Source organism: Xenia sp. Carnegie-2017, unplaced genomic scaffold, assembly GCF_021976095.1.
Source record: "Xenia sp. Carnegie-2017 unplaced genomic scaffold, XeniaSp_v1 HiC_scaffold_2, whole genome shotgun sequence".
NCBI lineage: Eukaryota > Metazoa > Cnidaria > Anthozoa > Malacalcyonacea > Xeniidae > Xenia > Xenia sp. Carnegie-2017.
The window spans coordinates 4,502,076-4,522,637 of record NW_025813482.1 but is presented as its reverse complement, the minus strand read 5'-3'; the positions used below and the strand labels follow the sequence as shown (position 1 = coordinate 4,522,637).

Genomic DNA, 20,562 nt, shown 5'->3' with positions numbered 1-20,562 from the left:
AAAGATTGGGACCGAGTTTTTACTTTACCCCTGTGAGCGAAAATTCAATTTCTTCATTACAACCATTACAGATAATATGTAATTAAGGTATTAATTTTTATCTGCTAAAACTCAAAAAGACAGTAAGAATTCATTGCACTGATCGTCGTTGGATGGCAAATGAAGATATGGATTAAGAAAAGCCAATCTGTATTCCAAAGACAAGACAAGAAAGAAGTTATGTATAAATATTGGAGGAATAAAATTCATAAGAAAATTGAATTAGTAAAATTGTACTATCGTACTCACGAAGTTCCAGCACTAGATCAGACCAACACAAGTAAATGGATTGAACAAATAAAAAGCCTTATGAGTCAAAATACTCAACAGCAGTTCTGCAGTGACCGTTAATGTCTGGGAAGTAATGCAAACATAAAGATACTAAAATTTGTTAAACATAACAGAAAACTTTATACCCTTATTATCTTCTTGCTCAGTTCAACAAGTGTCAAAAGATTTCTTTGTTTCTGAAGAAGTGTTTTTCAGTTTTTTACTTCTGTGAAAATGTTTTAAAGACAATTCACTTTCAAAAAGAAATCAGTCGGGCACAACGTAATATATAAATAAGCAACCAATCAACGTTCTAGGTACGGTCCTGCAGGTTATTGAGAGAATATGCTCTAGAACTCTTCATGTTTCTTCAGGACATAATTGGTTCATTAGAGAAGGATAATTCCTCTAACTATTAAATCAATGATATATGTCTTGTACCAAACGTCACCCCGCTACAATCTCTATGAAGTGATCTACAAATCCGCATCGAAAATATTTGATATGTAGCTTAGCTAAGATCATGAAGACTTTCTTACAACTCGCAGGGAAAATTGAAAGTCGATAGTGTACTTTTCTACCAAAGACACATTTTAATTTTTGCTGCAACCAGTTAACGAAGCACTTGACACGAGGAATGCCTGCGCCCAGATTTGATTGTTTTGACCGTTGGGTTGTTGTGAATGAGCTCTGATCAAACTCGATAATCACCATGTACAGCTAAATTGGATTTCTGCCTTCCTTTTTATTAGAAAAAGTCTGTCAGAATAGATGGTGCATTTTCTGACTCGAAATCTTCCAATGGTGGTATTCCAACTAAATTTAATGTCATCCTATTCTATGTTATGACAAATACCTTAATATTGGTCTGGCATCTAAGAACAAAATAAATCACATAGTGGATGAAGTGTATCAATTTTTAATAAATCAAAACGAAAGCAATGAACTTGATGTTGCATACCAATAATGAGACCTATGATAATATTGGTAATAATTTGATTGAAAGATTAAGTTGTTATAAACACTTTGAAGTCCAATTGAGTAATGATCTCAAGTGGAATAATCATGCTCAGTTATTTATATGAAAAGACCAATAAGGAACTATGTTCCCTCCGTTTTCCGTAGAACAACTGTTGTAGAGCAGAAGAACATTTAAAAGTGTGTACAATCTGGCCTGGACTTGAATACGCTGTACAAATATGGCAAGAAATACCAATAAAATTAAATCAATAAATAAAACTGCACTCCAAAATTATCTATCCCTCGACAAAGAATTATAAAGAGACAATTAATGTTACCTGCAAATACACTAACTTTAAATAAAATGCAATTGTGTATAGAATACATGATAAAAATGATGAATGAAGATCATCTATTCCATAATCAATTAATAAAGTGCACAATCGATTGCTCTTACAGAAACTACATAAAAATATTAAGTTGAGCAAACTAAATGCGAGTAGTAATATGCGAAACACCTTTGTGTCATTTTTTCTATATAGTTGAGATCGCGTATTGTCGACTGGTTTTAGTGGTTTTAGGTTGTTTAAGTGAAGCAAGAAGACGAGAAGTAATAGAAGTTTGGGATTGAAAAAATTGAAGAAAGTGTCCTTTCACGTTTTAACTCCGCTATATCGGTCACAAGCCCAGGACTTTCAGCGTAAAGCTCTAGCTCTCTGCTTTAGAGAAGACTTGTCTCGTTTACAAGGAAGAGGAGTGGAAGGACTTTACTTACTCATTCACGATTGTTTTAGTGTAATAAAAACAAGATTTAGGTGTTTCGCAAATTACTACTCGAATTAAGGTCCAGCTTAATATTTTCATATAGTCTCTTGCATAATATTTTTCTGATATACAGGATTTCTGATATGTGGATTTAGAAGAGCGAAACAACTTTTTTTGTTTGAATTTGTTTACAGTTAAAAAAGTTAATAACAAATTATAACCTAACAACATTTTTATAGATTATCATTTCTTTCTCTAATAAATATTTTAGTTAGCTGTTCCCTGCATGCGTTGGGGCTGCATAATACTTATTTTTGCAATGTGCTAACATTTATACGAAATATTACGACATTGTGAAACATATTTTCGAATTGACGTTTATTTTCGATTAGAGTCATTAACAACAACTAAGTTCATTCCTCTAATGTTTTGCAAAAATTTAGTTTCCCGACAATCTTTAATCCTTCACGACGCAATATTGAAATTTTCCAAAAAAACACCAGACAATTAAAAGATGAGCTCATAGCCATAATGGTGTTACTCCAAAGTTCAAGATGAACTTTTAGTATTTTGTGAAAAGTTATATTTGAACTGTAGCTAATGTACGCGGATGTTACAGCACGAGGAAGCATGAAAAACATTAACAAGATGACAATCAAAAACGTTGGCACTGATGTCTTCTGATAATTCCTTGTACTATTGTCCATTGAATTCATGCGTGCCATGTTTCTTTCTTTTGATCTTGCAATTTTATACATTTCAAAGTTTAAGTAAACAAGGATAACTGAGAACAGAGGAAGAGTAATGTACAATGTGCTCTGTATAATGTTCAACCAAACGAGACTTTGTAGAAGAACGAAAAAACATACCAGGCATGCAGCGAAAGCTATTAAACTCTTTTTTGTTACTTGCGTTTGATGAAAAAAAGGAAATTTGACTGCCAAGAATCGTTCGATGTTCAGTGTCAATACCATCAAAACTGAAATACCTAGTACGACGAAAAAGACACTTCGAAAGATAATTTCGTTAGTTTTATACTTCTCTCCATAATAATAAGCGATCCACGCGATAGATGGATGAATAATTACAACAACAGCGAAGTCAGCACAAGACAACAGACATATCATGAAATAACAAAGCTTTTTCCGCAGTTGTGATGATCGCCGTATACTGATGATAACAACGGAATTTAGAAATATTCCTGCACAAAAAAATGTCCAATTAAAGATCAACAATAAAACAATGCTTGCCAGCTTGGATGAATTCATCATTTGAAGATGAAGAAACCTTTCACCAAAATTGTGTAGGCCGCAGCAAGATGCAAAGTTTGCATTGAGATGTGTTGCATATACTGACAAATTTGCAGTATGAGAAAATTAGCATCAATTTTAAAGTTATTCACCTGTCATGTCTGGTAAAATGTTGACGACCGAGCCAATCAAACAATTGAAAGATTCGTGTTTCATACGCGTACACAACATATTTTAAATGTTTGATAAACATAGGTGGTAGCATAATTACGTTCAAGGCTGGAGACAAGACAGATGCTAACAAATGCCTAGCCAGGAGACTAATTTCAAAAATGCGTCTATTATTAATGATTGTGAAGTGGATAGTCGATTAAATGTTATATAACATAAATAACTGAAAGAAGATTGATTGATATGCTGAAAATGGTTAAACTAGAAGAAAAATATTGCCTTATGTAGTTTACACAACAAATTTCGATGTTGATTCAAACGAGAAATCACAAATGCTAGAGCAGAAACTATAAAATATCAAAGAAGGCAGGTGCAACTGCTGCTGGGGTTTTAATAATTAATAGTTGTCATCCCATCTACGTGGATTGGACCGTCAGTCCATTACTGGAAAATATTTGACCGGCAAATATCTTTCCGAGGCGAGATTCAAGTGTTTCAGGTAGCCTCCACTTACAACATTATTTTGATCAAACACACTCAAACTTTGGAAATATGAATGGCAGAAAAGTCTAAAGATGCTTGAATAGGATAATTGTTTGCGTTGTTATGGTAACTATGTTTCGTTTTCTTTTACACTTTTAACGTCTAATTTTTAAGAAATTGACCGTATCTTTTTTTCAGTTCGGTGACTTTTTCTGATAAAATCTTCAATTAAACCAGCGCAGCCAGGCGTTTACTTAAAAACATCCACTCGACATGACCACAATATGCGGATGGAAATTGTCCGCAATCCCCTGCTTAGTAACTGTAGGAAGCCTTAAATTTATTCGGCTCATCTAAAATGCGACGTTTGAAACGGGTCTTAGGGGGTGTTTACATGAATCCGGAATGACTTTCAATCCCGATCGAAACGTGATGTCAATCCGTGTTTACATGAAACTAATTGTTGTTTTTCTTCGCACTCATTTTAACCCATTTAGCCTCTTTATTTGCTTACGAGCTTCAATTTGCCGGAAGACAATACCCATGGCACATGCGTGCTTCGTCATTAATCACAATATCATTCCAGAATGAAACTCAATTCGCGTTTACATGAGATAACAAGTAAATTTCGATCCGGAATGAAACTAGGAATGAACTCGATCCGGATCGAGTTGTGACTCATTCCGCATTCATGTAAACATGCAATAGGATTTCATTTAAAGTGGAATGAGTTCATTCCGGATCGAAACTCATTCCGGATTCATGTAAACACCCCCTTAGCCAATCAAAGCGTGCCATTTTTGCGGAAGTGGCGTTCGCCGTTTAAAAAATTGTTTTGAATGTTTTGTTGGTTTCAAGTCACGTATGACTACGAAATGACACTTGCACTTAGTGCTTATGGAGGGTGATCTCCGCCAAAATTAAAAGCCATATTTTCAATTGCTAATGCGCATTTTGTCCTTTGCAATGTGCATTTTGTCTTGATCATATTGCATTCTGGAATTTCATAATCGGATTTTGTCCTGTTCAATTTCCGTTAAAACGCATTTTGTTATTGAACATTCCATTATGATGACGTAACATTATTCGTGACTCGCAGAACATCAAATTTTACTCGATCACATTATAATTTATTTATAATTTATTTTCTTCATGCGGAAATATAAATGAAAACAAAATAAACCAATTGTTTTACCTACAAGTCTACAACCCTAAAACATGGCAGACAGGTTATACTTTGTAAGACTCCTTCGCAACTCTATTTTGGGTTGTATTGCTGACCTCGAAGGAAGTCCAGATCGGATTTTGCGTTTTTGGTCATAAGAAACTTAACGAACGAGTTTCCCAATCTTGGCTACAAACGTATGTCAGGATTGCTGTTAGCAAGAGGTTTGCGAATTCAGCAGGATAGGATTCGTGAAATGATGCGAAGAGTTGATCCACAGGGTACATTGTTTCGTGCTTTGTCTCTTACAGCAGTGCACAGACGTAAATATCATGTTACTAGCCCCTTGTCACTTTGGCATGTTGATGGCAATCACAAATTGATTAGGTGGGCTACTAAAAAATACCTATTCGGGGCGTTAATAAATCTCAGTTTTGCATACAAATGTGCTAGTAGTTTCATATTTTTAGATGGAGATTTGTGACTCATGCAGGAATAGATGGCTATTCACGTTTGCTGGTATTTATTCGCTGTAGCACAAACAATCGAGCTGATACTGTTCTAAGACTATTTCTATCTGGTGTATCTCAATATGGACTGCCATCCAGAGTAAGAACTGATAAAGGAGGTGAAAATGTTGGTATTGCTCAATTTATGTTAAACCACCATTTACGAGGACCTGGTCGTGGCAGTCATATTACCGGAAGAAGTGTGCACAACCAACGGATTGAGCGCTTTTGGCGAGATCTTTTTGTTGGTTGTACAAGTCTTTTTTATCATTTATTCTATCATATGGAAAGTAATGGAATATTGGATCCATCAAATGAAGAACATGTGTTTTCATTGCATTATGTGTTTTGTCCAATTATTAACAGAAATTTGGAAATTTTCCAGGAAGGTTACAATAGATCTCCCATAAGAACAGAAAGAAATCTATCACCTGAACAGCTATGGATCCAAGGATCTTGCTTAGCCAATAATTCAAACAACCATATACAGCAGGTATTTTTATATTTTTATGCAATAACTCATGACTTTACTTTTAGACTACACTTTACATTATAATCATCAGCCTGTGTCCAAAGCTAATTGATGTATATTGAAGTCAGAATCTAATTTAATGTTCCAATTCACTAAGGTAAACCAAGAATTTCCACCCACCTTTACACAAAACTACGCATGTCATGAAACAGATCAGCAACAAGTGATTTTTCCAGAAACCAACATTCCATTGAATGAAATAGATCTTGATGAGCTGCAAAGAACCATTAATCCTTTAAGGCCATCTAATCATAATGGTGCTGACATATACATTGAGGTGCTTCAGTTTATAAATACCAGACTGCACCAGGAAGACGAGTGACATTGTGAACTCACAAAACAAGAAAAGCTACTTGACCTATTGTTCATTGGTGTCAATTCAGATAATACAAAAGAAGATATGTATGGCAACGAAGGCTATAAATTTTGCATTATGTTGATTATTTCAACATTTTAGCAGAAAATGTTTTTTAGCACATAAATGCTGATGCACTGACATAACAAAATTTAATGAAACATTAACATATTCACTTTAAGTCTTTAACTATAAAAATGATATCCAAAACAAATAATAAAAATATTTCAATTTAGTGCATCATCCATATTAGCTGTAACAAGCTATGTTATTGCTGAAAGAAATGTATAAACTGTTCCAAGATCAAATATTCGTAAATCCTCTTGAACCAAATTGCAAAGCCCTATCCAGTTTAGCTTTCAATTCATCGAAGTTTTCATAACATGGAAGAACTAACAAATGAAAACAAGTTCTACTTTCTGGCAGCAGAGTACGATCTTTTGTTCTGTCAACTTTGAGATGCAGGATTGCACCATTTGCAGGCAGTAAATCACACCCAGTCCAAAAAGACAACAGATCTTTAAGATTTGCCCCTAGGAATGGACAAGTATTAAAGTATTAATATAACTAGTACCTCAAACAGTCAAGCATTTAAGTTTTTTTTGGAGAAAGCAAAGGTCCAATTTAAAAGCAAGAAAATATTACTGACATTGATATTGTTCAAACAGATAAAGTTACTGCTGCTCCAACATATGATATATAATCAGTTGTGGTGCAAATCATAGGCGTACGGGGGGGGTGGGCTGGGGGGGCTGCAGCCCCCCCAATTTCTCGAGAATTTGTGTATTCGGGCAAGCATTTACATGATATTCTGGCAAGATACTTACTACAGTTTTTAAATTTTCAATATTAATCTACATCATTTCTAGATCATAAACTGCTTCGGTTCTTGAGCGTGAACGGTCTTTTAATGGATGGTTTTTAAATTGTTTAAATTACTTAAATTTCAGGAGGTAAAATAAAAAATCGCGTAAAGTGATTGGGTGCAAAATTTTTCTTGCGACATAATAGGAGAATTTTACATCCGCCCCATTATAATATAAACAAATTACGTCACGAGAAATCGGTCTATTTACTAGCGATATTGCGACGAATATATTCGGTGTTTACAACTTTTAAACGAACACGAACGCCGATATTTTCAATCAGAGCAAAGCTTTTGGTATTAAATTTATCCACATAACGTTCTCCATTTATAAAAAAGGGCTGAGGTCAGTAAAAGTCTTGAAATGTCTTGAAATTGCGAAAAATCGTCTCCCACACGCTATCCGTTATACATTAATATATAGATTAACAATCGCTGCGATCCCCAAAAGTGATTTTTAATTTTGCATGAAAATTAGGCTTCGTATGGAGAGGCACTGTCCATTCCATTGATTAGATTAGTGCCATTCACTCTATGATTGTTGTTCAAGGAAACTATTATCCACAAGGGGAAAACATTTAGTAGCCAAGCTCTAATAAAGCGTACATATGGCGTCTCGTAAACGACCGTATCGACATCGCGTTTGGTGCGAGGAATGCAGCAGAAAATGGTGTTCATGAAGTCCTGCCTGTGGCTTACAAAGTATTTTCGATTCTGGCCGCGATCCCGGCAACATCCTGCTCAGCAGAAAGATCTTTTAGCGCTCTTCGTCGCTTAAAACCTATCTTCGAAGTACAATTGGTCAAAACGGTTAAACAGCATTGCCCTAATCAATGTGGAAAGAGCCTATGCAAATAGTACTTTAAAGAACGACATGGAAAAGATAATTAACATTTTGGACAGCGACGTAATCGTAAATCTTATTTCTTTTAGTCTTAGATCGTCGCACATTTAACTAACTAAATTTCTTCTGCGTCTAGTGTTATATATGACAAAATTTCAAATATCAAATAAAATGTAGTTACTTTCGTAGCATCCTCTTAGCAAATTGTAATGATTTTAGCTTATTAATTGAGATGGCCAGAGACAACATAAGAATATCTATGACGTCATACGTCATATGACGTCATATAATTCGGGCAAATTTAGTCCAGCTCCCCCTAAAAATATGTGCCCGTACGCCTATGGTGCAAATATTAAAAAGCAAACCATATTCACACAAAAAAAACACATACATAGACTGACTACAACCAATTACAACCTTCCCTGCACCTTTCTACCAAAACACTTACCACTAGTTGTCCCATCAATTAGATCAATGTATTGTTTCAAAAACAACATCAGTTGATTACAATGAACGCCTTCTTCTTCTTCTTCAATTTCAATAATTCTTTTTAAGTCGTCTTTATTAATAATAGAAGCAGTTGACTGTGGAAAAAGCTGTGGTTGAATAACATCTTTGTGTTTCTTAAGGAAATCAACCAGTCCAAACTCATTCATTCCATCAGCTAGATCTTGCAACATCTTGCAACTCATGAGCAGTCGATGAAGATCTAAGACTTGCTGATCCAGAAGAGTCTGGATTCAGCAAATTTGCTGCTCGGCGAAGCAAAGCTGCTGCCTCTCGATTTTTCGCTCCATTATCATCCCCCATACCAAAAAAATCGTTTCTTTTTTACAGAATACTAAAGTTGCTTCGAAGGACAAAGATCGTGATAGTTATTGCATAAAATATTGCAACAGTATAATTTATTGATATTAACAATTTTTGGCGGTAAATAATTATAAATAAATTATAATGTGATCGAGTAAAATTTGATGTTCTGCGAGTCACGAATAATGTTACGTCATCATAATGGAATGTTCAATAACAAAATGCGTTTTAACGGAAATTGAACAGGACAAAATCCGATTATGAAATTCCAGAATGCAATATGATCAAGACAAAATGCACATTGCAAAGGACAAAATGCACATTGCAAAGGACAAAATGCGCATTAGCAATTGAAAATATGGCTTTTAATTTTGGCGGAGATCACCCTCCATAAGTGCTCGTGCTTGCTACACAATTTTTCGTTTCTTCCAAACTTTCTCGTGTGTTCCTTTGAAACACTTGCACTTAGTGCTCGTGCTTGCTACGCAATTTTTCGTTTCTTCCAAACTTTCTCGTATGTTCCTTTGAAACACTTGCACTTAGTGCTCGTGCTTGCTACGCAATTTTTCGTTTCTTCCAAACTTTCTCGTATGTTTCTATAACTCAATAGAAGCCCCGAAAATGTTTTCTATTTTTTAAGAGAGCGATTAACATGGCTTCGTGATTGCCAAATATTTCTCCGTTTCAAATTAAACAACTAGATAAACTCGAAACTGATGTGAATCCAGGTTGACATTGTGTGAATGCAGTAAATGCATGTTGAAAAAGATAGGTAGAGTGTTACATATGGGATATCAACAGAGCTATCGACAAATACTGTGCTAATGGGAGGTACTGCACAACAGTAGATATGATTTGGCCATGTTTTCCAAGCTGTTCAGTTTTTTTGATACACCCTTTATAAGTAATTGAGAGTTAGAAAAAACAGCTGTATACCACTTGTTCAACACATGATTGCATGACGACAGTACCTACATTTTCGAGCAGTGTGACCATACATGAATAATTTTTTATCAAAAATGCGTTGATCCGTGTAGAATGATTCCCCAAGTTCTAAATCCTGCAATTATTTAATCGAATGGGGCTTTCTAAGCTCACCAGAGCAGTTCTGGTATTAAAAATTACCAAGTCTGGTCACACTGTGTCCGAACCACTTAGTAGCCAAATCATATATCTGCCTCCTATGAATTTATAATCATGATTGTTGCGTTAAATTATATATTCTGAAAAAATATGCAAAGTTAAGCAACACATTGCCAACGAAGATACATGCAGAAATGACGTCAAGATACATATCACTGCCTATTGCTATTGTTCATAATCACAACGTCTTACCATGCTCATAGTTGTACACAGATGTAAATAGATGTACATAGATGTACAAACACCACGTCACTTGTATATACATGCATTAAAGAAGTTGAGAATAAAAAAAGAAAGAAAGAAATTTTATGCATAGTCAGTTTCTTTCCATTCAATGAAATCCGTACATTTTCGTAACATTATCATAAAAAGTCTTAATGAAAATATGATATAGTACGACGATTTCTATCCATGAAACTAAGCTTGACGGTAGCCAGATCTCAAAAAATTGGTATAATCACGTTGTATCTGTGAATTGTGTGTTGAAATCATCGATAGCCTGCAAAACAAAATACAACAATACGGTCAAAAACGATAGTCAATACCCCAAACTGTTTTGACACATAATGAAGACGAGCAGAATGTTACTTAAATAACAATTACCTTAGCATCAGGTAAGCAAGGACCAAAAGCTTCTAAAAGGAGAGGCTCTTTGTTTACAACCATTTCAAAGTCCTTGAAAGATAATTTTCCAACATTGCCATGATCCTGCATAAAGATTTTTTTTTAAAACAAACACTATTCGAAAGCATGCAGTTACATAGCCAGCTTGATAATTGGGGCGGGGGGGCAATATTTATATTTTCATGTTCTGAGGTAATAATTTGAAATCGATCTTCATTTTTAGTTTTCGAAATTAGCATCAATGTGCCTTATAACATGCGTATATGAAGATACAACAATCATCGATGCTAGCTACGCTACTGTTTAATAAGTACGAATATTCTATAAATTATATGTACCACCAGCTTCAGCACGATTTCAACTAATTCTTTCACACCTTCATCGGGATCTTCTTCCGTTGGTTGCTATAAAGTGAACGATGTCCAAATGTTTAGGTACCGATGCTTGTCTTGAAAAATTATACGGTTCTGACAAACTATACCTTAATCAAACTTGACTTCAGCATTTGAAATATCTCTTCGCGTGATATGTAACCATCGCTGTTTAAGTCATACACCTCGAAGCAGTCTGAAATTCAATGGTGTAAATTTTACTGTCCGTTTCTAATCTTCAACGGGTAGATAATATGTTAGGGTATGAAAGTACATAGTTATACATATTTTATTTAGACAGAAATACTTTTTAAATGTGTGTTATTTGGTTTGCATTTCCTTAAGAAGAGAGATTCATTAATAATATTTGCAAGGGTAAGACAGCAAATCTGTCACCACTTTTTCGTAATCATTGATTAAATTTAAAAATCAAAGACTTAGTGGTAACTACCCAGCATTGAAAGTTACTGTCTTTGAGCTTTAGTTCTTAAATATGAATTTATAGATATCAATAAGAATAATTACAGTGCATTTTTTCCTCCATGGTACCTCGTAGAAAAACTGACAAACCAAGGATCCATTCTTCCATGTTGATATTACTATCATTATCTTTATCAAAAGCTCTAAACACTGAATGAAAAAAGTCCAGGAAAATTATCATTTGTTTCAGCTTAAAAAATTCTAGCTCTCGCTTTGGTGTTCAATCGTAAAATAAATGGATGGAGAAAAATAAAAGTGGGCTTTCGTCGCTAATATGATATGCTTAAACGTTATGAGATGCACATTCTTGTTTACTCACCGCCATCCATAAGAAAGTCATCTGTCATTCCAAATGTGTTATGAAGAATATCCCGAAATTTTGTTCGGTCAAGCTTCTCTTTCTGGTTCGCTCTTTCACGAAATATCATCAGCAAATTCTCTACCTCTGTTTTTGTGACTGTGATAAGCAATGGAAACATCATTCATGGATTTGAAGGAGAACATTTTTATTGCAAATCCTTAGACATTTGCATTATCTAATAATATCAAGTCTAGAGAGGACAACTGCGTTATCAAGTAACAAGAGCAATTTATATGATTTATTTTCAAGGAAAAATTGTAGAGAATCAACAATGCGATGTTAAATACTGTGTGCCATTCTAACAATTTCTTCCACAGCTAATGTCATCATTTTTAATGAAATCACCACTTGTCATAATCTCTTATCACTCGACAACATCGAATTGACGAAACAATCGTGTTACGTTCTGTCCCCAGTTTTATTCAAATACGTACAGTGTGTTTGCTTGTAAATACCCTCTGCTATTTTTGCTTGATTCTTCTTTACAGTGAGGCTAGTCATCTTAAATTTATACTTATTTTACAGAGGTTTCAATTATGACCAGCTCAGCGTCTTGTTGTGAAGGCCGTTGTCAAGGTTGTCCGCAAACATTGCGGGCTCTTTAGTATTAACTTTACTTCATGTCCTTTCCACAAAACTATTCATTCTCAATCATTCATTTCATTGATGACAAGAAAGTGTCTAAAACTCTAAATATATAGGCAAAATATATGAGTTTTTCACATTTTTTTCTTTAAACATATATTTCATTTAACATAACTTTTTCTCTTGCTTACAATAAATGATTTACCATGGCAGAGAAAAGAGTCTTTCGTGAAGGATGAATAAACTAAAGATTTTCTGTCACATGCATGATCTCCAATCATATTCGTAGATGAAACAATGTCATGGCATATAAAAACCATTGAACACAAATATGTACCATGAAAGAATTTACAACAAATGATTTATGAGCCTTCTACAATGCTTTGTGAATTTTTACTTTTGATTGGTGGAGAATACCTTTGTAGTGGATGACGTTTGATTGGTTTGTGGATTTAAGAGAAAAGGAAACCAACAGAAACTCAATTTGAAAGTTTGTCCTAGGTGATATCTTATTATCTTAGGTCATTTCGTCATGGGGAAATGGGCAAATCTCGACCCTGGATACAGGATAGTAACAAACAGTAGTCCGACTCTATAGAAATATTTTTTGTAGTGCATATCTTATTACTCATGTGATTAGTATAGTGGCAGCCAGTAAATTTTCTAACCAATAGGAGCGCTGAGGTGGCTATCCGCAGCCAGCCGAAGCCGGTAATCTAATTAAATATACAGCACCAAGTTGCACGACGACAGTTTTTTTCTAGGTTTCTATACTGTGCCCTGGACTCACTACACCCTGGATTGCAGGGGTTGTCAATAATTGATTGCAATTAAATTGGTCTGCCCAATCAATTAATTGAAATTGGGAGTTTTGCCCAATCAATTAATTTTAATTGATGCTTTGTACAATCAATTAATTGGTTACAAATAATTGCAATTAATTGAAACTCGATTAATTTTTGACAACCCTTGTATACTTTGTCTACATATCTTTTTAGTACTAGAACGCACACTAACGCTAATATCGTATAGAAATAGGTAGGTCTATTGTACAGGCAATAGCAATAGGTATAGCAACAGTAAATATATTTAACTTTTTCTCTATGTCATAGGTCAGAAGCTTGTTATATTAACAGTGGTTATTTCAAAATCTGACATAATTACATTCAAACACATAACCCAAGATACTGTTACAATACTATTTTTTGAGAGAGTTATAAAGCTCTGTATAAAGTATTTTTTTACCAGAGCTAAGGTGTTCATTAAATTTATATTTTATCTTATGAAATATTTGATATGGATGTCATCAGTGGCATATCCAGAATGAATGTTTTACACTTGCTATGTAAATTTCACTGCATCATTGCTCATTTCGTTAGAAATCTATTGTTTTTACAGTGAGTGAACAAAGCAAGATTGAGATAATATGCAAGCAAGATTGAGATGCATGAGCAAATAAAAATGCTGGCTATGGCTGAGATTATTATAAGATATACAAACAAACAAACAACATTTGTATACCGGCCAGTATTAATCCCCGCCAGGGGGGTTGACCGGTCCATGAATTTTTCCACGCCAAACGTCTCTATCTCTCGCCATATCTCTCGTTATACCCATCGCCTTCATATCACTGTTCACAGCATCCATCCATCTCTTTCTCGGTCTACCTCGTTTGCGGACTCCATCAACATTCATATGCAACGTTCTACGAATTTCAGCACTTTCTTCCCTCCTTTCCACATGCCCAAACCACCTCAAACGCTGGCGCCTTACCCAATTCTCGATACACTCAACACCAACTCTTTCTCTAATCTCTTCACTTCGAATCCTATCCATCAACGTTACACCACACATCATCCTAAGCATTCTCCTTTCCGTCGACGCCAATCTTCTCAGGTCCTCTGCTTTCGGCGCCCAACACTCTGCTCCATATCCCGAAACACTTCTAACACATGCCTTATACAATTCTCCCTTCTGCTTGAACGAAGTCGACTTTCCGCACAACATTCACAACATTCTTATTTATTATAAGATATAGCTGTGAATAAAATATATGTGACTTTTATGCTTATCATACTTAGTTATAGTATATGTTTTTATTATGCTATAGCTACAACACCATCTATGATACCAGTTGTTTCCAATGGCAATACAATTTTATAACTACAAATTTCTAAATTGCATCACATTATTAACATGCAACTAATGACTTCTAACAAAAATTGTATCATACTGCTCAGTTTGTTAATTTTATGACACTTATGTACAAAGATAAGTAAACTACTGATATTTCTTTGTTCAATACATGACAGCCCCAGCAACTGAAAACTGCTTTGTTGTAAGTGAAAGCAAGCTGCTGTGACAAGACAAAAGTAGTTTCAATGTAAAAAAATAGAAAAAAGCAGTCAATGCCAATCAATTAATTTTAATTGGAGGTGCGCCCAATCAATTAATTTTAATTGATGCTTTGTCCAATCAATTAATTGGTCACAAATAATTGCAATTAATTGAAACTCAATTTTTGACAACCCTTGCTGGATTGATTCAAAATGGCGGACGACGAAAAGACCGAAAATTGTGAAGAAAGCTCCGAGAAAGATGATACCGCCGATTCTCCCCTTGCTAACGGAGTCTTTGAATCGAGTGAATTCAAAAATTCTGCCGTTAATACAAGCAATAACAAAAAGAAAAAGAAAAAAGGGAAAAAGAAAGATGAATCCACATCGGTTTTGCCATCACCCCAAGCTCTAGCACAACTGCTAAAGGCGGTGGGTCGATTACGTTTTAATGAAGCTATCAATGGGTGAAAAGGAAAAGGAAAAAATGCGAATGTGTTTGAGAAAAAGTACGAGTTTTGGGATACACAGCCGGTTCCGAAATTGAGTAAGTACTTTAAGGGTTTTTGAGTAGTCCTTGTATATAGACATTGTGTATGACAAGACTGAATGAAAACACCATGTAGTATATAGGAGGATAAGACTCTATTAGTTTTTGTGTGTCATATTGCTTGTTTAAAACAACATTTATAAATGACTTTTTTGTATCAACAGGATATTAATTGAAGCACAATATTATATGGTTGTCTAAAATCTCTTTAAATCTAAGTAATTTTATGAAAACATGTTGCTACACATGTTGCTACATTAAATTCTACATGTTCTTAATTCATATTTTGCATTGTAATATAGAAATTGAAATGTTGCTTGCTGATTTGCTATGTTTTTATGTTGAAATTTATAAATCAGAAAGTAATTGGAAAAAATTTTCCTGACGCAACATAAAAAATATTAAGCATGCATGTCAATCATGCTGCAAAATACACACGTTTAGTCTCGCCCAAAACCTTTTTCTAAGTCATACTAGCATCATAGCTCAGACATTTTTGTGAAAAAAGAAGTTATTTTCTCCAGATGCTATTATTAAAGGCATATGTGGTGAAAACCATAGTAAACCTGGTGGATTTTCATGATAATTATAGGCTTGAGTATTCTCTTTTTGGCATTTTTCTCTTGTTTTTTAATATAATCAGCAGGTTCTGATTAACCTACTGAGTTATCGATGGGCTTTTCAATAACCAGCTTCAGTGTCTCATCTCTTGTGTTTTTTTATGGAAATATTTCCAGTCTCACAAACCACCTGCTTCAAATACAGATATGTGCACTTGGTGGGCTAAGAAACTTTACCATAATGTTAAAAATATTGCTTGTAATGCTTTTTCAGTTGGTTTATCCATTTGAATAGTTGGCAAGCCATTTGTAGATACAATTTTTTTAGATATTATTTCATTTGAATGCAGTAAACTTGTGTTGTCCTTAGCAATAAAATTGATTGTAAAAATTGGAAATCGACTTGTGAAGAAACACCAATCTATCCTTTAAAGTGTTTGGAATAAGTTTAATGTAACATTTTATTTTTTAGCGGAGGTTTGTCTTGAAAATCGTGCAGTTGAAGATGATAAAAAATTGAAGACATTAGGCAAGATGAATATTCGCTCCCTAATGGATTTGAATGGGCAACTTTGGATATTGATGACGAGATGCAGGTAAATTTTTAAATTGATTTTAGCCACCATAAATTTTAACTATCAAGTTCGCACTTAATGTAAGATGTTAAATTATCCTCTTGCCCTTTAACCTTCCCTACATTTGCTTATTTTCTGAAGTATTACAACTGAAGTTATTGTTTCAACAGATGTAAGTGCCTTTATGAGTGATGCACTAGTTTAATAAAATTTCCTGTTTACCAACCATGTGCTTATTGTAATGTAAACATGCAAATGTCCACATTTCTTTCATAAGTTTTATTTATATTTTTAGAAACATGTAACTTCGTATATATTTTCCACAAAGTTTGTGACTTGTACCTACATACATAGCATTAACTTCAAAAAGTGTGGTATATCACTATATCTTAGTATTTTTAATCCTACTCTTTAATCACCATTTTTCTATCAATTGAAAGTCACAGTCGTCTTTCTTAAGCAACTTCTCATAATGAAGTTTATTTTTCAAGCTGAAAGAATTGTATCAACTATTGAATGAAAATTATGTTGAAGATGATGACAATATTTTTAGATTTGATTATTCCCTGGACTTTCTAAAGTGGTGAGCTTTTGTACACTTCAACTTTACTGACTTAATAAAATCAAACAAATTGATGCTTGGAGAAATGTTTGTTCAAGGGATTGCAGAAGATTGATAACTGTGGGCAGGCTCATATTCATATATTCATATGTTAATTATATTCTGTAATCATTGATTCAATAGAACATATTTTACTCAAGAACTATACAAACACAAAATCACAGAAGAAAGGTTTTGCACTATTATGTTGTATGCCGTATTTACTTGCTTGAGCGTCCCACTGCTTTTCCAATTTTTGTAACTTTAGATTTGGTGCTCTTTAAAAGAGAATCTTTCAAGTGTGTCTTGTAGCCAGATTATTTAACAACAAATAAATTTCTGAGGTTGATTTGAGATTTTTGGTTGTTTTGTGCTAGAGTCTATCAATTTTGACGGTGTGTCGATTAATCATGCATCTAAAAATAATTAGTGCGCCGCTCATTGGTGGCGGCCTTCCCTAATAAATATTTTTTGAAAATGTTTCACTCATTATAGGGAGGCGCTCATTCGAGCGCAGTGCTCAAACGAGTAAATACGGTATATGATAACATTGCATGCATGTTTTTCTAATAATTTGTAATTTGGCAAGCAGAAAATGTGAGCTGAGTAACGATTAGAAAACACTTGACTACTTAATCAAAATTAATCTTTTTTCAAAGGGCGCTGAAACCACCTGAATGGAAAAAACAATGGCATTGTGGTGTACGTGTTTCTTCAAACAAAAAATTAGTTGGCTTCATTAGTGCTGTACCTGCAACAATCAATATTTATAACACGTTAGTAGATGTTGGTTTTTGTGAATAGTATGTAATTTAAACCACAAGAGAGCCTGGAATGATTTAGTATTTCAGAACTTTTCAAATTTGGTTGGTTACTTTATTTTACTTGATTTGCTCTTTCCCTATAATGTTTAACCTTTAAAAAAATGATGAAAGAAAAAATGCAGTCGAATACGACAGTTTTGAACAGTGACTTATGTACATAGCTGTTAGAAATCTTACAATGAACGTTGACGTAGCATTTGTTTGAAAAAAAAATAGATTCCAGATGCATTCATGTTTTTATTTGATCAAAGATTTGCAAATTATCCACAACTTGCAAACGTAATTGAAGACTTCTTCACGTTTATTTGTGTAGACCTTTCCCAGTTTTACGTTCTCAATGCACGAGTTGCGTGTATTTTTAGAGTTAAGAAATGCGTTGAGATCAATTTCCTTTGCGTACACAAGAAACTTCGGGAAAAACGTGTCGCCCCAGTCCTTATCCGTAAAATAACAAGACGAGTAAACTTGCAGGGAATATTTCAAGGCGTGTACACTGCTGGAGTTGTCTTACCTAAACCAGTCTCCGCATGTCGGTAAGTTACATTGCATCAAAACACATTTACAAAACCGAGCTAGGAGTTTTATAAGATATTTTTTGTTAGGTATTGGCACAGATCACTTAATCCAAAGAAGCTTGTTGACTGCAAGTTTTCAAATCTTAGCAAAAATATGACGATGTCAAGGTTGATAAAGTTGTACAAGTTGCCAGAGGTGAGTATCGACAATTTTTCTTGTTTGTTTGATTTCTGCCCTGCTCGTATCATACGCGTATCGTTCTCGTATCATACGCGTTTCATACGCGTATGTTTTTCGTATCATACGCGTTTCATACGCGTACCTTATGTTAATAAATACGCGAGCGGTACTGCTTGCCTACCAACTGCTGATGAAGTTAGTCGATGACTACTGCTAAGGTTGTCGATATTTCAGTCAACATCAGCATGAACAGTCCTTCTCAGGACTCCATTAACCCGGACGATCTAAATCTACAAACATGTAACGATACTTTCGGATTCAAACCCTTTACTTGAAGCGATCTTATATAAATATGGTAACGTCTTCCAAGTTATTGTATCAAGATTTGATAATTGTAAGGAATGGTAACGACTTTGTGAGTTATAGTTAACAGCGAATGATGACATGATGATTACATTTTTGATATGTTTGATGTAGATTGCGTAGCATTTAGGGAAGTGAGGTCATACATGCAATTTTTTTACTAGATTTGGTCTGATTAGACTCTCCCGCCCGCTTTATATACGTAGCTGCAAATTTTAAAACAGGAGGGATTGTTAAAGCTCATCCGAGTCATACAACGAACTGTCCGAGGAATTCAATGACATTTTTCGACGAGAAGCTGCATGGTCATTTTACATAGTTTAATAGATAATGGATAAAGACGAACAATTAAACAACAATGTTGTGGTTGAAGTTATACTATACTCTATACGTAAGTATACAACTGTTCTGTTATAGTGTTCATTTATCAAGGGTTTTACTTCACAATAACCCATTATATGATACATTTATGTAGTAAAAAATTATTTTGTAGATAAATTATAGTGCATGTTGTGTTTCTCTTCACCAAATGCAAGAACGGCACACCTCTTAAAAAATCCTTTGACTTCTAATATGTGACAATGAAAGCAGTTACGACGATTGTTGATAAAATGGTATATTTTTAAGGCTCAATTCATTCTAATCATCTTTCATTAACTAGTTTTATTGTTCCTGAAAATGATTTTGCAAATATTGACGAACTGTGAGGTAGTGGTGAATTCCGTGATTGCCGTCATCGCTTAAAGGTTCCGGAACAAGGCGGCGTATTTCATTGACATGATCTTCGGTCAACTCAACTGAATTTTCACGGACAACAACCATATTGTCCGTTTCGATATCACCTACCGCGCCATCAGGATCAATGCCATATAAATTTACATTATCGATATTAACGTCTGTTAAATCAGTTTCATTAAGCTCAGAACGCCATAGTGCTAGGGGCGACATACTCCGCATGGTTGAAGTCCGTGATGATTCCATTGGTTGACAAACTCATTGAGTGAGGCTTGTATTGCAGGAATGTAAACATGGTGCAGAGCATACAAATCGATTTCATCGTGCGCATCAAGAAGCTCGCTTTCCTCCATAAATTGGAATAGATCTTTATAATAGGAGGAACTCACTCTATTCACCTCCGCCCAAAGACGCTCAATTCTTTGGTTATGCACGCTGCGTCCGGCTATGAAGCTTCCTCTGTTTAGACCTCTATTAGCTATCATAAATCGTGCAACGTGTACATTTTCCACCCCCCTATCGCCACGTACGCGAGATGGAATCCCAAATCTTTGTGCACCATTTACAAAACATTGCAAAACAGTATGCGCAAGATTGTTCGTGAAGCATTTCAAATAAATAAATGTTTTGCTATAGCCGTCGATGCAACCATGCAGGACAAATCTCCAAGTGATGAGTTTGTGATTGGAGTCAATGTGCCAGAGATGATTTGGTTTCCTCACATTTTACACCCGCCTTTG

The 20,562-nt window shown here is 34.7% G+C and overlaps 6 protein-coding genes across 7 annotated transcripts; 2 read left to right on the top strand and 4 right to left on the bottom strand.

The window, feature by feature from the left end:
• Positions 1-2,184: 2,184 nt before the first annotated feature.
• Positions 2,185-3,517, bottom strand: LOC124439985. The gene has a single exon (XM_046990292.1). The coding sequence runs from the start codon at positions 3,303-3,305 to the stop codon at positions 2,448-2,450; it is 858 nt and encodes a 285-aa protein (XP_046846248.1). The 5' UTR covers positions 3,306-3,517; the 3' UTR covers positions 2,185-2,447.
• A 1,742-nt stretch (positions 3,518-5,259) lies between these two features.
• LOC124439986 lies at positions 5,260-6,807 on the top strand. The gene is made up of 4 exons (XM_046990293.1): positions 5,260-5,490; positions 5,574-5,856; positions 5,998-6,105; positions 6,242-6,807. Exons 1-4 carry the CDS (start codon positions 5,303-5,305, stop codon positions 6,464-6,466), a joined length of 804 nt encoding a protein of 267 aa, XP_046846249.1. The 5' UTR covers positions 5,260-5,302; the 3' UTR covers positions 6,467-6,807.
• On the bottom strand, positions 6,633-8,888 carry LOC124440504. The gene is made up of 2 exons (XM_046990896.1): positions 8,657-8,888; positions 6,633-7,032 (listed from the first exon to the last, which is right to left on the bottom strand). The coding sequence occupies exons 1-2, from the start codon at positions 8,886-8,888 to the stop codon at positions 6,803-6,805; spliced, it is 462 nt and encodes a 153-aa protein (XP_046846852.1). The 3' UTR covers positions 6,633-6,802.
• A 1,577-nt stretch (positions 8,889-10,465) lies between these two features.
• On the bottom strand, positions 10,466-12,570 carry LOC124439987 (EF-hand calcium-binding domain-containing protein 1-like). Of its 2 annotated transcripts, none has more exons than XM_046990294.1 (7): positions 12,432-12,570; positions 11,956-12,093; positions 11,682-11,786; positions 11,267-11,352; positions 11,124-11,189; positions 10,765-10,869; positions 10,466-10,660 (listed from the first exon to the last, which is right to left on the bottom strand). In XM_046990294.1, the coding sequence occupies exons 1-7, from the start codon at positions 12,496-12,498 to the stop codon at positions 10,619-10,621; spliced, it is 609 nt and encodes a 202-aa protein (XP_046846250.1). In that variant the 5' UTR covers positions 12,499-12,570; the 3' UTR covers positions 10,466-10,618. The 2 variants fall into 2 exon arrangements, with proteins under 2 accessions (XP_046846250.1, XP_046846251.1); XM_046990295.1 differs by having other exon boundaries at positions 11,706-11,786.
• Positions 12,571-14,968: 2,398 nt separating this feature from the next.
• LOC124439989 (glycylpeptide N-tetradecanoyltransferase 2-like) lies at positions 14,969-19,720 on the top strand. Its single transcript, XM_046990297.1, has 7 exons — positions 14,969-15,465; positions 16,501-16,624; positions 17,095-17,186; positions 17,864-17,980; positions 18,391-18,561; positions 18,631-18,739; positions 19,252-19,720. Exons 2-7 carry the CDS (start codon positions 16,619-16,621, stop codon positions 19,264-19,266), a joined length of 510 nt encoding a protein of 169 aa, XP_046846253.1. The 5' UTR covers positions 14,969-15,465; positions 16,501-16,618; the 3' UTR covers positions 19,267-19,720.
• On the bottom strand, positions 19,688-20,307 carry LOC124439988. The gene is given in 2 exon segments (XM_046990296.1): positions 19,688-20,044; positions 20,047-20,307. Coding segments are annotated over 2 exon segments (555 nt in total). The 3' UTR covers positions 19,688-19,750.
• Between the last annotated feature and the right edge of the window lie 255 nt (positions 20,308-20,562).

Bases quoted from the DNA above. Each gene is read 5' to 3' on its own strand.
- LOC124440504 (XM_046990896.1), bottom strand. From the start codon at position 8,888: ATGTTGCAAGATCTAGCTGATGGAATGAATGAGTTTGGACTGGTTGAT. The intron at 7,033-8,656 runs GTAAGTGTTTTG...GTCCATTCCTAG, and splicing joins AATTGATGGGACAACTAGTG to GGGCAAATCTTAAAGATCTG.
- LOC124439989 (XM_046990297.1), top strand. The intron at 17,981-18,390 runs GTTAGTAGATGT...GTGTATTTTTAG, and splicing joins ACAATCAATATTTATAACAC to AGTTAAGAAATGCGTTGAGA. The intron at 18,562-18,630 runs GTAAGTTACATT...ATTTTTTGTTAG, and splicing joins AAACCAGTCTCCGCATGTCG to GTATTGGCACAGATCACTTA.
- LOC124439987 (XM_046990294.1), bottom strand. From the start codon at position 12,498: ATGACTAGCCTCACTGTAAAGAAGAATCAAGCAAAAATAGCAGAGGGT. The intron at 11,787-11,955 runs GTGAGTAAACAA...TTTTTCATTCAG, and splicing joins TGACTTTCTTATGGATGGCG to TGTTTAGAGCTTTTGATAAA. The intron at 11,353-11,681 runs GTAATTATTCTT...ATTGAATTTCAG, and splicing joins CATGGAGGAAAAAATGCACT to ACTGCTTCGAGGTGTATGAC.
- LOC124439985 (XM_046990292.1), bottom strand. From the start codon at position 3,305: ATGATGAATTCATCCAAGCTGGCAAGCATTGTTTTATTGTTGATCTTT.
- LOC124439986 (XM_046990293.1), top strand. From the start codon at position 5,303: ATGTCAGGATTGCTGTTAGCAAGAGGTTTGCGAATTCAGCAGGATAGG. The intron at 5,491-5,573 runs GTGGGCTACTAA...TCATATTTTTAG, and splicing joins GGCAATCACAAATTGATTAG to ATGGAGATTTGTGACTCATG. The intron at 6,106-6,241 runs GTATTTTTATAT...CAATTCACTAAG, and splicing joins CAAACAACCATATACAGCAG to GTAAACCAAGAATTTCCACC.